Source organism: Barbus barbus (genome assembly GCF_936440315.1).
Source record: "Barbus barbus genome assembly, chromosome: 8".
NCBI classification, from domain to species: Eukaryota; Metazoa; Chordata; class Actinopteri; order Cypriniformes; family Cyprinidae; genus Barbus; species Barbus barbus.
Window position 1 is genome coordinate 14,075,567 of NC_136736.1, and position 17,312 is coordinate 14,092,878.

A 17,312-nucleotide genomic window follows, 5' to 3' on the forward strand; every position below is an offset into this window, starting at 1 on the left:
AGAGAGACCTGAAAGTGATAATATAAACAGCAGTACCCCGCGTCCACACGGTCCGTGTATGCGTCCGGATCGCGCGAGCGGAGAGTATCGCACTTAATGCTCAGGCGCGATCTCTTTAGCACCTCAGTTAAAGCAGCAAGTGAACCCATTATATATTTCGATTTACTACTATGAAATGAACATGATCAAAAGGTAGGCAATAAGAAAGCCTATAGTACAACTTACTGAAATGTTTTATGTAAAAGCTCATTGTTTCAAACTGAGGAAATGTATAAAGCTTGTAAACATTGCATTGTAATACATTTACCTCAGAATAACCACTCAGTGTCCATAAACTCATCAGTCAGCTAGAAAAATAACTATAAAGAGGAGCGTTTTGCTATATTTATGCGCTGTTGCATATTAATATTTTTACTTATTGTGTTGTACATGATTCAACTCCTCCTATAAAATTGCATTTTACTAATGAAGAAAAACAGACTGAATGTGTGAAAGACGTGACAACATTTATAGGATGCACTGCACTCAGTTGCCAAGTGATGCTTATGATATTGGTACAGATTCTGTGTAACGAACAATTCTTTGTGATTGTATATTTCAAGTTGTAAAAGACATTTAATTCACACTTTAAGTGAACCTTAGTCCCCCGGTCAACCTGATCATCTACAAGATGGATTAAAATGCTGATAAAGCCTAGAAAAGATAAGACATAAACACATGACAAAATGATTGAAATGTTAAAATAGGGGGTAAAAATAAAATGATAATAATAAAATAAACCACTTTTATTCTGTGGCACCTAAAAAAATAATTTGGCGCCTAAGTTTTTCTTTTATAGGAGCCAATGGCTCCTTACTCGATTTTTTTGTCTGGAGCCCTGCTAAAGTGTTACCGTTAAGTCTTGAAAATACAGCTCAATATATACTATGCATCTTAAAAACGTAATTTGAAGTTAGGTCCATTTTATTTTATGTATATGTTAATACAGTGTTCTTGAAAGTGTCTGTCTGCCATGTTTCTTTGATGTAACACTAATAAACATTCTTTAAATTTGACATCTGCTTCATTTTGAATGAACAGAGCATATATGGATTTGACTTGGTCTCTAAACCTATTCTGAATAATATGATGGGTCTTTATATCTCTATTTAACGGGGGTCACAATCCCAATCGTGGAAACAGAAGCTGGAGTTTTGCCCACTCATCCTTTCTGTTCTTGTTCTCCATCAACTTTAATTAGGCTTATCATTCATTCAGTCTGACGGGAATAACCTTTGAGCTAATAATGGCTCCCAAGTGAGAATTAGACCATTACACGCCTGCCGGGGTGGACAGCAAGAATTGTACACAGGAGGCCCTATAAAAGAGCAGTGATACTTCAAGGATGTCTTTTAAATGAAATGTTTAGCAGAATTGTTGATGAGCTTGTCAGAACATGCCCAAGTATGGGTAGAAATTAGACATGGCGAAGTCAGTGTTTCGTTCCTCATTTTGTCATAAAGTAAACGTATAAGCCCAAACCCAAGCTTTTAAAACTGCAGCATCTGCAAGTTGCTCTAATGTGAATAAGAATGCTGTTGCGTTTACCTCAATAAGCCCTTTTGGCTTTCAGCTTATGAAATATTACAGGTCAATATTACAAAACGTTCACCTTTGCTATCCCATCAAAACAGAGTCACCAAGAGTTAGGCTGCATGTGGCCCATGGTTGTCTAGCTGACGTGTGCAAAAAAAAGTAAAAATGTAGAGATGGTCTTAAAACGTTTCCCCAATTAGCTCCTTATTACATTCAAGATCATCCGTTTATGATTTCATTAGTTTGTAAAAAAACATTTAATGAAATAAATGAAATTCCAGCTGAAATTCCATTAAATTAATTAATTGAGCCTTTTCAACAAAAAGTAATTAGTTTGAATAAATCTGGTTTGGTCTTGTATGAACCTACATTTAAATACATTTCCAATTAAAGGACTATGGATTTCAAATTTTGCTACCAATCGTGCTTCATATCAGACCATGTGTACTACCTTTGTCACTCTACTTTAACAGTACTGAAATTATTAATATATATATATTTTTTTTCATATTTTTATTTTTATTTTTGGCCAATGTTCTACTAATCAATAATGAAAAAAATAAAAAACTTATTTTACTTTAATAGAGTACTATATTAAAATATTAGTTTACTCATCCTCATACACAGTAGAGATTACATTTACCATATTTGATGTGTTATATTCGCATTGCTCAGTTCACTTGACGAACATTTGACCATTTTGTTAGATATAACTATTGTTAGAAAACTATAAAACCCAACACACACAAACTCAAGGGTCTTTACACTAGATACCACTAAAATAAATGTAAGCAATTATGACAGAGATATATTACTATTGTGTGGAAGGTTCTTATCAATGTACTAATTACATAATAATAATACAATTTATTAAAACTTTATTTTTAAGGAATATCAGGAAATATCAGTTTTCAGGTTTGCTTTTTAATTTAAACAGTAAATCCCTGTTAATATTAGCCACACTTTTTGATTACTAAAATTTAATTAAACCATTAAAATGGAAAAATCTATCGATTTCTCAATGCTCTGTTTCAGTCTGTATCAATGTATATCCAGTTACTGTAAACAAAATGTATCTAAAATAACCAAGTTAGTTAATAGAACCCAGAACTTAGCTAGATGGTATTATTCAATTTAACAAAGTAATACAGTTAATTGCTTTATGAATACCTCGCTGATCCTCATTTCTGAGATTTACTGTGATAAACACCACCACTCCCTTAAGGTTTATAGCCCATCTCTGGCTGATTGAAATTGGTTGTATGGATGGAAAGACCTTTGGGCCCCTTACAGTGCTCTTGACCTGAAAGCTATCAATCCATGATCAGCCCAGAATAAAATAATGAAGGGAAGGGGGAGAATGGGATGGCAGGACGGATGAGAAAACCAGGTGCAACGAACAGAGATTCGGATGGCAGCAGAGGCGTATATATGGAAATGGCTGACAATAGGATCTTGCTGCAACAGATCTATTTATCATACAAACAGAAAAATGTTGTCTGTCTGGCCCTCCCATTAAGACTTACAATTACATCCTATTTCAACGGTGACTTAGAAGCAAAGCTCTCATACCAGTGATACAATGTGAGTGTCTATTCCTTTCAGATCTTTGGCACAGCATGCACCTTTCCAGTGCCGAGTACTCAACCGCATAATTATACTAATTATAGTTACACAATTACAGCACTTACCCACTACATTACATTAATCGTCCGACGCTACCCCAGTTTAGAGTGTGAAATGCCATTCTAACCGGCAACCCTTCATTACAAAAACCACTCATTCATCCCCAAATAACAGAATGTTCTTAGACAGCTTATCAAGCTCAAAAGTGACAACCTATGATAGACCAGTTTCACTCGTGAGGTTAAAGTGCTCCCTTTTTTATTTTCTAGATATTGATCTTTTCTGTTATTGATTTTAAAGGACTTCATGCATACATTTTTTATAGCATGTTTTTGCATCATTTTTAATCAATAGATCATAGCAATATTGTGAATTCTCCAATCGTTTTATGTGCCTACACCACACCCCCCCCTTTTTTTTTTTTCCAACTGATCTGCCTCCATCCAATCAACAAAGGAAAACTGAATCGACAGCCCCTCCAACATTTTTCAATGTTTTTCACTTAAATATTAAACTTTAATGAAACGCATAGTGATTATAGCCTTACCAAGTCATAAAATGTCCCTTTGTACCACTTAGTCTAGTTTCATGAGAACGGTATAAAAGTCATCGACTCTCCTAGTTTCACCCTTCACACACATTAAATGATTTGAATTTATGACGAGAGTATTAAACAGAGGGGATATAAACAGGAAGAGTGATGTCTCTCTGTGGTGAAATTGTGTATCATGACTCATAGAAATGAAAGGGCAGGGGGTGAGACACAACTGAGTGTGTATGAGTCTGTGTGTGTAATATATCAGGACATGCTCATGGGGCAGAACCCTAATGATGTATTGTGCCCTCCCTAGAGGCAATAGAGATGACTAAAGCTTGCGTAGCAGTCCCGTCTGTGACAGTTTTATATTGTCTTGAAAAAGCTACTGTTTTTCAGGCTTCAGGCCATTTCCACTACAATATTGTCAACAAGGATCTATTAAACATGCACTTCTTAGGGTGTTTTTACATTTGATTAGTTTCAGAGGTCTAAGAACGGTTGGTCTAAATTGATATGTGAAGTATGTGCATTCCCAACACAAAGTGCACATTGGGCCTCATTCATGAAACTTGCATAAATACATCAGAAAATTTAATTTGCGTAATTTGCCTGACATTCCTGAAAACTCACCTTGGGATTCACAAATGCGTCATAAACATTAGATTTGATTGTTAAAAACGTGTATGTTAATGATTTCCAATCATTCGAAAATAGGGCACTTGGAATCTTCTGGACTCCCTTCTCAGGTTTGGCTCCAGTTTAACTAGCTGAAAAAATGCCAGACGCTTTTATGAAAATGACCAACAGGTTGCACAGCTTTTTTACAGCTGCATGCAACACTTTGGTTTCTATGATTTGGAATATCAACGGCAGTACTGTATTGCTAGTATCTTATTTATTTTGAAGAATATTACTATATATAATATATTACTAATATAAAAATGCAGTAACCAGTAATATTAACTTGGGTGGGTGGTCGGTGTAGTATTTATCCCGTCCCTCCTCCATTGATTGGACGGCTGGGTAAACAAGGACAGTGACGACCATGGCATTTTACCCAAAATTGGACGCAAGTAGTGTGTCAGCCGCGCCACACGGATGCGCTGTTTTCATTCAATTCAAAACGTAAACAAATGTAGAAAATGTATCCTTGTGGGTGTGGCTAACACAGAACAGCGTACGCTGCTGGCGTTCAGTGGATATTCTCCAAAATGGTGCTACGCTGACACAGAGGAGACGAATTGTTGAATAAAATCTTTTTTTTTTGTTTTCTTTGCGCAGAAAAAGTGTTCTCGTCGCTTCATTAAATTCAGATTGAACCACTGATGGCAGATGGACTATTCTGACGATGCTTTTCATACTTTTCTGGACCTTGACAGTGCAATTTACTATGCAGTCAATGGGACAGTCACAAGCCTCCCTGTTTTCATCCAAAATATCTTAAATTGTGTTCCGAGGACGAACAAAGCTTTTACGGGTTTGGAACGACATGGGGGTAAGTAATTAAATGGCAAAATTTTCATTTTGGGGCGGAGTATCCCTTTAAGAAACCCTCCACCTTCCCCAGATCTGCTATGGGGTGATTCATGTATGCTATATGGGGGTCATTTCTTATGTATTATGTGAAGCTAGGGGTGGGCAATGTGGCCAAAATCGTATATCACAATATGACTAATTTTATATCACGATAAAAATATACATCACAATATAGTTATTATTTTTTTTTTTAAAAAGGTTATGATATTAAAATCTTTGATACCATAGCATTTTCACAATCCTTGCCACCAATGTCAATATCAAACTAATACAAGCCTAAAAAGAGACTAAAAAAACCCCACAAGCTCACTGAAGACAAATAAACAGTGATGAAATAAGGATAAGAAACTAATTACAAGCAATAGTACAGAAAACTACAATAAATAAGAAATGCTACATACATTGTGTAAATTAATTAGTCTTCACTGTGTTAATTATCGATCGATCGATAGATAGAGCTATAATTGACACGTGTTTTAAGTATAGATTCTATATTACACATATATAAATATATAATTATTATTTTTAATTTCTTCTTATTAAAATTACAAAAGTGATTTAGGATTTATGAGGATAGGTTTATGAGGATACTTGCAAAGATGGGAATTCTGGCCCATACAAGTGTGTTTATGTAATCGTTCAAAGCCAATAACGGCAAAAAAATGTGCGCTCCTCTCACACGCCGCACAAATTTAGCTCTATTGTTTATGTTTCAATAGCTTAAAATCAAACTGCAGTGCTTAAAAAACGTATGTCCATGCTACAGATGCAGTCCCTCGTTTAGGAACGAGCACCTAAACTGGTTCTGTCTCCCCTTCACTCCCAGTGGTGGCGTGTAAAGATCGCAGTCATCCAAATTATGAAAAAGTATTACCGTAAACAATGTATTTTGCGACACCACGAAATAAACGATAGAGCATAATATGCAACAATATACTTTTTCTTTAGTCCATCCGATATATATCGCCATATCGCACAGCCTTATGTGCAGCAGCAGTATTTCTTACATGCTCACAGCAGCATGTTGTGGATGTATTGGCAGTAGCAAATCTCGGTGCAGCCAGATCTATTCTGCCAATACCAAACACATTAACACTGTCATGTACATTACCATGCCAATCCCTCCAAGATTTGTCATGACAGAAATATGTTGAAATTTGCCTTTTAAAAAAAATGCACACGCTACCATTCAAAAGTCTTTTTGTTTGGTTCTTGTAGAGATGCTACATATAAATACACCCTATTTTCCATTGTGCTCGACGAGAGACCACAGCCAACAATCATGCTGTTCTCCCAAAACCACAATCTACAAGTTCCGTCCACGCATTTCCGCTCTGCGTTTTTAATTCCAGACTTCTTCAAAGCCCTTTAGGCGGTGGCTGTTCTGGCATGATTGATCGCTGGCGTGTCTCTCGGAACGCTGCTGGACAGAGAAGCCTGCAGATGTTCTGTTGTTCTGATTAAGAATCAGAGCTGCGGTAATGAGCACAAGAGCCCATGCACAACTCATGACTGCTGTTTCCTGATGGCACCAGACCAACAGGTCTGCCTTATAAGAGGTGAGTTAATCTGGGGATACGGCCCGCCACAGAATATTCCCATCTCATCCTTATTTGCTCTCTCTCTCATAATTTTCAATTTGGATGTGCCAAAGAGTGTGGTAATGAGGTAATCTTGGCACCAGAGGTACAGTGCCAGCTGGATGACACAGTGACTGGCATACCGCCATTTTCAAGTACCAACAAAGACATTTCCCCCCTTCTCCATCTTCAAAGGCTGCCAGTAAATCAGACACGCACACTCCTGAGAGAGGAAGACTGATAGAGAATAACTCCTGGGTAAGTGAAAGCTCTGGCTGAGACGCGAGGTTTTGTCAGTCGGGTCAGTCTCCAACAGGTCTACGAAATGTAGATGGAAGATAGAGATTGGACAGTAAATCTTAGAACGGATAAGATTTATCTCTCCGTATCAAGTCAGGAAGAGACGGAGTAGATCATTAAAGGACAAAGATAAAGAAAGGAACGGGCTGTTTTTTCCACTGATGTCATAATTGCAGTGTCACTATTATAATGATGCTACAGAAGATAAAAATGTATGAGTGGTATATTATAAAAACGTGAAACCGATGATAAAACACAGTGACAAGCACAAACACTATCAAGTGCTCGCTCTTTGACACCACACAGATGTATGAGCCTCCTGTTTGGTGCATACGCACCCGTGTCTCTATATTAATAACATTTTATTTAACATGTTGTAAACAACTGTTGTGAACCTTTGACACACAGTGTGTGTTTTGGGCATATGTTGGGGCGTCTGTCTAATTACATCAGGCAGTAGGGTGCCGTCACCCCTGCAATGAGCCCTCAATGAGCAGACATTTTACCAAACACTGTCTCCACTGGTGAGGATCCAGAAGTTTCTGTGCAGGTTCTGACTGTGCAGACGTCTGCTTTTCACATCAGCTGCCAGCTGGCTGTCAACAGGTACCACAATAAACTCTCAACATGACCTACTGAGAATTACATACAGGTTAATAGGAAGTTTACAGTGAACAATTCAGTTTGAGTACATAATAAGACCAGCACTGAGAGTCAAAAACAGTGTTATTTTAGTATCATCGAGATACTATTATAGTTTGAATTTTCCATTTTAATTTGGTATCTGTTCCAATTTTAGTAATTATGTTTATTTATTTATTTTTTTAATGTCTATAGTTTTTATTAATTTTATTTTAGTTTTGGTTATTTTAGCACATCAAGTTAAGAAATTGAGAAATGTTTCTTGGCAACTAGCTGAAATAAAATGAGCTTATGTTTTTTAAAAAATATGTTATTTCTATACAGTGGTGGCCAAAATGATTAGAACACTAGTATTTTCACCAGCTAAAAATGGTTTTAAGTCAGTTATTTCTATCTATCGCTGTAGTGTGTCAGTAGGAAACATCAGTTTACATTTCCAAACATTAATTTTGCCATTAAGTGTAATTTTGCGCAAGGAGTCTGACAACAGCCAGTGCTCCACACAGAGATTTGATCTGATCTCATCATCATCCAGTCTGTCTGGAATGACATAAAGAAACAGAACCTAAATCCAGAAGAACTGTGGAAACGTCTCCAAGATGATCTAAGGAACCTACCTGCAAAGCTACCAGAAAAACTATGCTCAAGTGCACCTAGGACAAAACCTGCTTTAAACACAAAGGATGGTGACACCAAATGTTGAATACATTTAGTTAATAGAAGTTAATTAATAAAGAAAATCTATTTATGACATTATTTTTGACAGCATCCTCATATTACAGTATTTTTACACAAGTGCCTAAAACTTTTACTGTAGCTTTGCAGGTAGGTTTCTTGAAGCATCTTGGAGACGTTGCCAAAGTTCTTATGGATTCAGTCTGTCTCAGTTTCTTCATGTCATTCCAGACAGACAGACAGCACTGGCTGTTGTCAGACTCCTTGTGCAAACAAAAATCTAACTGGATTATTACAATTAATGGCAAAATGAATGTTTGGAAATGTAAACTGATATTTCCTACAGACACACTACAGCAAAAGATAGAAACACTGACTTAAAACCATTTTTTAGCTGGTGAAAATACTAGTGTTCCAATGATTTTGTCCACCACTGTAAATATCTTTTATTTCCAGTAACTTTATGTTTCTAGTTTTGGTTAACTAACCAAAGTTAGTCTTTATAAATTACTGTTGTTTTTTTTAAAGAACTTAATACTTTAATTCAGTAAGGTCACATTAATTGATCAAAAGTGACAGTGAAGATATTTATAATGTTACAAAAAAAAAAAATCAATCAAATAAATGCTATTCTTTTGAACTTTCTATTTATCAAAGAACACAACTAATACTATATTTCTAATGAAAAGTATAGAATTGAGCCGATGAATGAGTGTGCACTTTCACTGAAGTAGTTGATACTTTTAGTCTGAATGAGATTTTTTTCATGAATCAGGCATCTCATTTGTGAAGAAGAATCTGCTGGACAAATGCACAAAGGGGCATTTATTGATTGCTCAGTTTAGCATGCAAGTCACTGACAACAAGGACAGAGTAGAATCAGGCGACAATAATCAAATAAGTCTGAAAGAAGTATTCAAAAGATCTGAGTCACAGGGTGGAATAAAACTTCCCACCACAAGTTGTCAGATCAACAAACCACAAAGACAGCAATGTCATCCAAATGGAGAACATTTTGAAACAGTTGCCAATCCAAGAAGTCACCAGAACAACATCCAATGATTGCTCAGCATGACTAACATCAGAAGACACTGGTCAAAAATAGATCCATGGCAGAACAGCAAGGCAGAAACATTTCCTCACCATGAAAGCTCGCCTCATGTTTGCTAAGAAGCACTTGGATGATCCTCAAGAACTCTGAAATAGGTTATTACAGAGAGATGTACCAAAAGTGGAACTTTGGGCCCTGTTATGTCTGGCGAAAACTTGTATTTCATAAGAAGAACCACATTCCTTGACATATTTCAATAACTGGAAAAATCTAAATCGCATAGTGCACAACTGCAAAATTTATGGACAATATTAGCCCAAAAAGTGAACACAATCCGCTGGGTAAAGTATACTATCCAAGCACCTTTGGAATACTTTTTAAAGCACTAGCATTAATGCAGCACTAAATATAATCTTACATACCATTTAAAACAGACAGTATGTGAATTGAGATGAAGCCTATGCAAAGCAGAGGAACAGATATTTAAACAGACATTTGATGGCCATACAATATGTACAGGTGCATCTCAATAAATTAGAATGTCATGGAAAAGTTCATTTATTTCAGTAATTCAACTAAAATTGTGAAACTTGTGTATTAAATAAATTCAATGCACACAGACTGAAGTTAATTGTGATGATTTAGGCTCACAATTAACAAAAACCAACCAATTCAATCTCCACAAACCAACCAATCTCAACAAATTAGAATACTTCATAAGACCAATAAAAAAAAAAAAACATTTTTAGTGGATTGTTCATTTACTGTATATGTACTCAATACTGGGTAGGGGCTCCTTTTGCTTTAATTATTGCCTCAATTCGGCGTGGCATGGAGGTGATCAGTTTGTGGCACTGCTGAGGTGGTATGGAAGCCCAGGTTGCTTTGATAACGGCCTTCAGGTCATCTGCATTGTTGGGTCTGGTGTCTCTCATCTTCCTCTTGACAATACCCCATAGATTCTCTATGGGGTTCAGGTCAGGCAAGTTTGCTAGCCAATCAAGCACAGTAACACCATGGTCATTGAACCAGCTTTTGGTACCTTTGGCAGTGTGGGCAGGTGCCAAGTCCTGCTGGAAAATGAAATCAGCATCTCCATAAAGCTTGTCTAAAATTTCCTGGTAGATGGCTGCATTGACTGCGGACTTCAGAAAACACAGTGGACCAACTCCAGCAGATGACATGGCAGCGCAAACCATCACAGACTGTGGAAACTTCAAGCAACATGGATTCTGTGCCTCTCCACTCTTCCTCCAGACTCTGGGACCTTGATTTCCAAATTAAATGCAAAATTTACTTTCATCTGAAAAGAGGACTTTGGAGCACTGAGCAACAGTCCAGTTCTTTTCTCTACAGCCCAGGTAAGACGCTTCTGACGTTGTCTCTCTTTTCCTACCCAAATTCTTCCTTCCAGTCAACTTTGCATTTAATATGCTTTGATACAGCACTTATACCCCTTTTCCACCAAAGCAGTTCCAGGTGCTAGTTCAGAGCCAGTGCTATAGCCGGTTCTTAGTTAGTTTGACTGGCGAGCGCTTTAAGAACCGGTTGCTTTTCCACAGGCTAGAGAGCCAATACAGAGCCAGGTCTTAGATCACTGAATACGTTTCATGTTTCGGATCACTAGCGCGGCACAACAGGCATCTGTACAAAGCATCAGCGCCACGCAGATCGATCGATCGGCACACAACACACTAAAGCACCGCGAGAGCGATCCAAAAGCATAGAGAGCCGCCTGCTTTCCAGTCGCTCCCGCAGCACCCCGATATCCGCGCAGCGCCGATCTATCCCAGACAAGCCTAAACAAACTATCAGCAATGGGGGACGTTGCATTGCTATTGATGTTCATGGCTTTGCGAACCTACATCGGCATCCAAACACGGCGAATCAAACGTGTTAGCGTTTAGCTGCTATTTCAAATATGGCGGTCCAAGTTTCTGTTGGTCTTGTTGGTCACGGTAACCCCGCCCCCAGCTCCTGATGCAAGCGGTTCTTTCTTCTAGCCCAGCAATGTTGTGGTGCTACTTACGAACTGCTTTTACTGGTTCGGAGCTGGTGCTTTGGATGTCGAAAAACAAAGAACCGGTTTGAAACTAGGCTCTGGCTCCGAACCAGCACTGGAACTGCCTTGGTGGAAAAGGGGTATCTATAAACAGCCACACCTTTCAGTAATGACCCTCTGTGACTTACACTCTTTGTAGAGGGCGTCAATGTTCGTCTTCTGGATCATTGCCAAGTCAGCAGTCTTCCCCATTATTGTGGCTTCAAAGAATAAGAGATACCTGGAATTTATACTGTAGGGATGGTCATTAATTGAAACTCAAATGTAAATATTCTAATATTTTGAGATACTGATTTTTGATTTTCATGAGCTGTAAGCTCTAATCATCAAAATTAAAACAAAAAAACTTTTACTTTTACATGCAATGAACCTAAAATATATGAAAGTTTCACTTTTTTAAATAACTTACAAGAAAATTTTTTTACTTTTTCACGACATTCTAATTTATTGAGATGCACCTGTATGTCACATTTCAGCAGATCTTGGTCGAACTGATACATGAACCCTGAAAGTGTGTGTCATTATGGCAGACTCCATGACCAAATCTAACATCTGACACAGACACTTTCTGAAAACCGCTACAAAGGCCTCGTCACTCACAAATCACACCACAGATCCGGAGCTGTGGCAGCTGTGCCGAGAAATAAGCAGAGGATGGGTGGAGAACAGCCTTGGGAACATAACTGTCCGCCCATCCAGAGTGACTGAATCCATAACGCGTTGACAGGGTGTATTGCCCACTGCCATAGTGTCAGGGCAAGAGACAGGAGAGCGGAACAGCGTGGGACGAGTGTGTCTGCCAGCAGCGCTCTGCCCTGAATCAGTCACTCAGCACTATCTGTCTAAGACGGACACTATCTCTGGAGCCGCAGAGTAAAGGGTCAGCGTGACCCCATGATGAGCTTGGCCAGTGCCATTTTGGGTGGTTCAGTTCAATTGAACTTGGGTAAATTCAAAGTTATCGAAATTCAAACATTTTTCTTCCCTGGTGTCTGAATTGAGATTGGTATACTACCGTTCAAAAGTTTGGTGTCAGAAAGAAAACGGTTGACCAGAAACTGTTGAAAACAGTTGTGCTGCTTCATATGTTTGTGAAAAATATGACAGCCAAGCTATTCTAACAACCATCTTTCCCAACCATCACAAATCATTCGCATTAGAAATAGCCTTTGTGCTTGGGTCGACGTTTCTGCGACATTGACATTACAGACCTTACTGCACGTTTCGCAGTTTCAAAGTGAAATGCACGTTCAATACATGACCGTGGCCACATTTTTATTATGTTGGTTGAAATGTCCGGAGAGTGTCACTAATCGTGTCAGAAATACCATTAAACCTACTTGATAGTGTTAACGAAGGCGAAATTGATATAAAAACCCATTCACTGATGCAACCGTGCAACTTTAACTTTTTTATACGCAAGTTTTAACTGTTTTGTCAAACCGTAGTATCATGGGATTCAAACCAGAGCTCTTCACCAAGTGTAACGCCATATAGCGTGAGCTACCGGGAAAATCTACCGACTTAGAAAAGCGATACATATGTGATGCTAACGTTCAAAAGTATAAATTTTGAAATCTGGCAGCATGTTAAAATTGTTTTAAATTGTTTTGTTTTACTATCAGCTTGCGCCAGCGCAAACCCTCATTTGGCGTCAAAAAAAAATACTGTCAGGATTTACTAAAAGACACGCAATGGGAAAGTAGCGCTTTTGCGACTCACATTATTGAATATGCATTTGTAGGATTTGCATTTGTATATGCACTACGATTTACTACGATTTGCGCTCGTCAATTCACTGGTATTTGCGGCATTATTTAACGCCCTAAAAAAGCATGCCTTAAAGCAGGCGGTAATTTGCACTGCTCTTGGTAGATTGTGCTGGTCATTATGGAAATTAGTCTGTGCGGTGTTCTTTAATGTGCACCCTGTCAGTAAATCACCCGCAGAATTTTCCCCTCCTATCTGCGCTTTTATGGAATTGTGCTAATTTGCCCTGTTTAGCGCACAAACCTTAATGTGCGAAAATTAAGGTTTCTTAATCAAAACTCTGGCTCTGTAAATCATACTTTGTGTGAAAAGGAATACAATTTTTTGACTCCTAGTGTTCATTTCTGTCACGAATCCTGGCCATGCACTTCCACTCATTCACCACCAGAGGTCACCCGTTCACCACATGGACTTTTCACACTACACAGCACATTGGACTCCATTTCCCATAATCCATTGCACTGACGACACGCACAGCTGTTCACAATTATCACGCCCACACCTGATATCCATCTCGCAATCACCATCACCCAATCACTCACTATTTAAGCCTGGGACTTGCTCTTGCTCTCGGCCGAGTATTGTTAGCGTTTATCACTCATTCAGCGATAGCAACTTTACAGAGCCATTCTTATTGTCTTGTCTTGTTTATCTTGCCGTGTCTGACCCTGCCCGTGTTTCCTGGATTTACCCCTTTGCCTTGCTGTTTGGACTGTGTTCGCTCCCCGTTTGGATTATTGCTGTCGACTCTGGATTATCTCTCTGCCTTGCCCCTTTGGATACTGTTCGCTGATCGTTGACCCACGCTTGCTCCACGGATTGCTCTGTCTTGTCCTTGCCATACCTGTTTGCCGATCTCTGACCCTGCCTGTTTTATGACCATGTTCTATAATAAAGCTTTGCAAATGGATCCGTACGTCTCACGTCTCGTCAGCCCCGTAACAATTTCAACTGGAAATGCAGCAATCTGTACATACAGGTATGTTTTGCAGAAATGTAGGCGGAGCCTGGGTAACAATTTTTGACAAAACCTTTACGTCAGCCATCTAGAAAACTGTACCATGATGAGAAAATCATAAAAGTCAGGATGTTATGCAAGAACTGTGCTCCTGAATCAATTTTGTTACTGTAACAAAACATTTAACTTCACACTTATAGCAGCATGATAAACAAAACTATTACAGAGATTTGTAATAAATTATGCATGTGTAGCTAGCAATACAATAATAATTGAAACTAATGCTGCAAGTTAGTGAAACACACAGGATATGTTGTTAAGTGACAAATGTAACCTGCAGCAACAATAACTGCAATCTTGATTACTTTTCAATTAATTGTGAATCCCTAGGTAAATTTCATTCACTTCATTTGAGTTCAATTAAGTTTAATCTAGCTCACTTCCTAATAATATATGTCAGCATGTGTCAAAGATGCGTGTTGAAGCAACACACCTCTGGCAAACTTAGTGTAATTTACTGTTATTTAAAAGTGAACTAAGCGATTATATGAAATAGCTAAATATTTAAGGAGGGGGGGGGGGGTACAATGCTGTTTCATGCACTCAAAGTTGTTTACACTGTTAAAGAGTTGGATTCTCATGCTAATCATGGACAGTGTTTGGACGTATAACAGTATTTCTGTGCCAAAAATCTCACTTCCGGGTTCGTACAAGTTTCGGAGAGTTTTTTTTTCAATCGTGGTTCTTGCTGACGTAAACGACGGTGGAACTCCTAATATGGGCATTTCTCCCGAAAGAACGCGCCCGTGCACGCATCGACCAGCGCGAGAGCGTGCCCATCAACATGCTTCATTCGGCTGCACTGCTGCATGGGACCACTCAGGAAGAATGTCTCTAAAGAAGTGTGTTTTTGGTTGTGAGGGAAAGATAACCTCGTTCAGCTTCCCAAAAGAACCCAGCGTTACGTGAACAGTGGATGCAGTTTGTTTTTCAGGGGCAGCAACGGAGTTTCTGAAGTGTTTTGTTGACGAACGTTTTAAAAACAAGGCCCAGTTCGACGCTGGATTTGCACATCGTTTAATACTGAAAGATGGAGCAGTCTCAGCTATAAAAGATCCCGGTCATGATTCAGAACTGCAGACAGTAAGTGAAATGACATCAAATGTCTGTGTTTTGTTGGCGATCGGCGCAAGTGCTCGTAAATCTTTAGCTCCGCCCACACGGCCCGCCTCCAGGAGCTCTGCTTTTTCTGGAGAGAATAGTAAAGCTGTATCTTTCTTTTATAAATATGATAAAACTAAAGACTCTTTGGAGATATGAAGGATGCAGTACTACTCTATAGGTACTCAAGATTAACATGAGATTGGGTGAAACTGTGTGTGTTAGGTCCCCTTTAAGTAAACATTTTCAAGTGTGACATATTTGACCCCACCAACTGGTTTTAAACCAGCATCATCCTGGAACAACATTCTTTTTTTAATAACCAGCCACGGCAACATTTAGACTGTCCAATTAAACAGCAGTAAACATCTTGAATAAGACGGCTACTTGACTTTAAAGTTCCTTTACAGCAGTCTGAGCCCATTATAATTACATGTCTTATCTTTGTCAGCTCAGTCTATCTTGTTTTCCTAAAACACCTCCTCCGTTTAACTGGATGTGATGTCTAACCCTCATTAGGTGATTGTAGCCGTATAAAGAGCGATCATGTGTCATTATTAGACCAGCTTAGAGAAGTACAGAGACAGATCATGCTGAGCAAAAAGCCTCACATACATACACGCACACAAACAAACCTCCAGCCAGGCCTTTGCTTGTTTTGAAAGACTCATTTCTTGTTAGCACATCCGTCATTTTCACAGCATTGCCCCCCCCCCCCCCGAACCAAGACCAATTTCAAAACTGGTATTTAAGGTTATGGTTTTAGACAAACTAGATGACCCTAGATGAGGGCAGAAGGGCAGCTTCCCTCCAGTGCATTATTTCTCAATAGCCATATGATGAAAGCTAGAAGTGAAAACTGATGGGCCTGTTGAAAATCCACATGGGGGAGGGGTGGATACCGCAGGGAAGTGAGTGCGCCTTCATCCAAACTGTGGCTCTCAATATCACATCTGCATTACAATGAGGTTATGGTTCTTCAGCGAACACAATCAAACATCTCTCTCTTGGTATTCTTCTGCTTGCTCTCACACATTCTTCCAGTAAACACACCAATCCAAACATGGCAAGAAAAATGATCCTGTTTAGCTGCAAATTAAGTAGCATCAGGTAATTGCGGAGTAAATCATCACCTCAAACAGACCGTAAAGGTCAGGATCAACGATGGAGGAGGTTACATGATGCTTGGGAACTCAGCTTACAGAGCGCCTTTCTTACACAACCGACCACTTAACTTGATTTGAATGAATTTTACCTTTTCCCTGATGTAACTCTTCTCGAATCTTCTTCACTGTTTCCAGACCTTCCTGTTCCTCATTTCCAGCTGAAGAAGAGAAAAAAAAGACATAGAAAAGGACCGTATTAAGCATACTAATTAATATCATGCTCTCATCATATATCTCAACATTTTTTTTAATGCTTCACATATTAGATGATATAGATACATTTATTAGAACATAAACAAGGGAAAGAGGGGGAAGAAAAGAGGGAAAGGGGAAAAAACTAATTATACATATATATATATATATATATATCCTACAACTTTCCCCTCATTTCTGATGAATTGAGTTCATTATTATTATTATTATTATTGTTATTATTGCTACTACTATTACTGTTATTACTTATCACCTTCCTCATCCTCCATCCTCCAATTTTGGTTATTATTAATGCTATTATCATCATCATCATTATTATTATTGTCATCATTATTATTACTATTATTGTTTTCTACTATTATGTCTGTAGTACTTTTCTACATGTTCTTTTGTTTACCTCCCACACCCAGTTACACTTGCACAGCACACACACACACACACACACACACACACACCATG

The 17,312-nt window shown here is 38.5% G+C and overlaps 1 protein-coding gene across 3 annotated transcripts in view; it reads right to left on the minus strand.

Moving 5' to 3' along the window:
* LOC306873903 (polyprenol dehydrogenase-like) overlaps positions 1-17,312 on the minus strand; it is a 39,521-nt gene that overhangs the window by 18,610 nt on the left and 3,599 nt on the right. For all 3 annotated transcript variants that reach the window (XM_079423442.1, XM_079423441.1, XM_079423443.1), the window contains one exon: positions 16,730-16,798. In XM_079423442.1, coding sequence (XP_079279568.1) covers positions 16,730-16,798 — 69 coding nt within the window. The remainder of the gene's footprint in view (positions 1-16,729; positions 16,799-17,312) is intronic.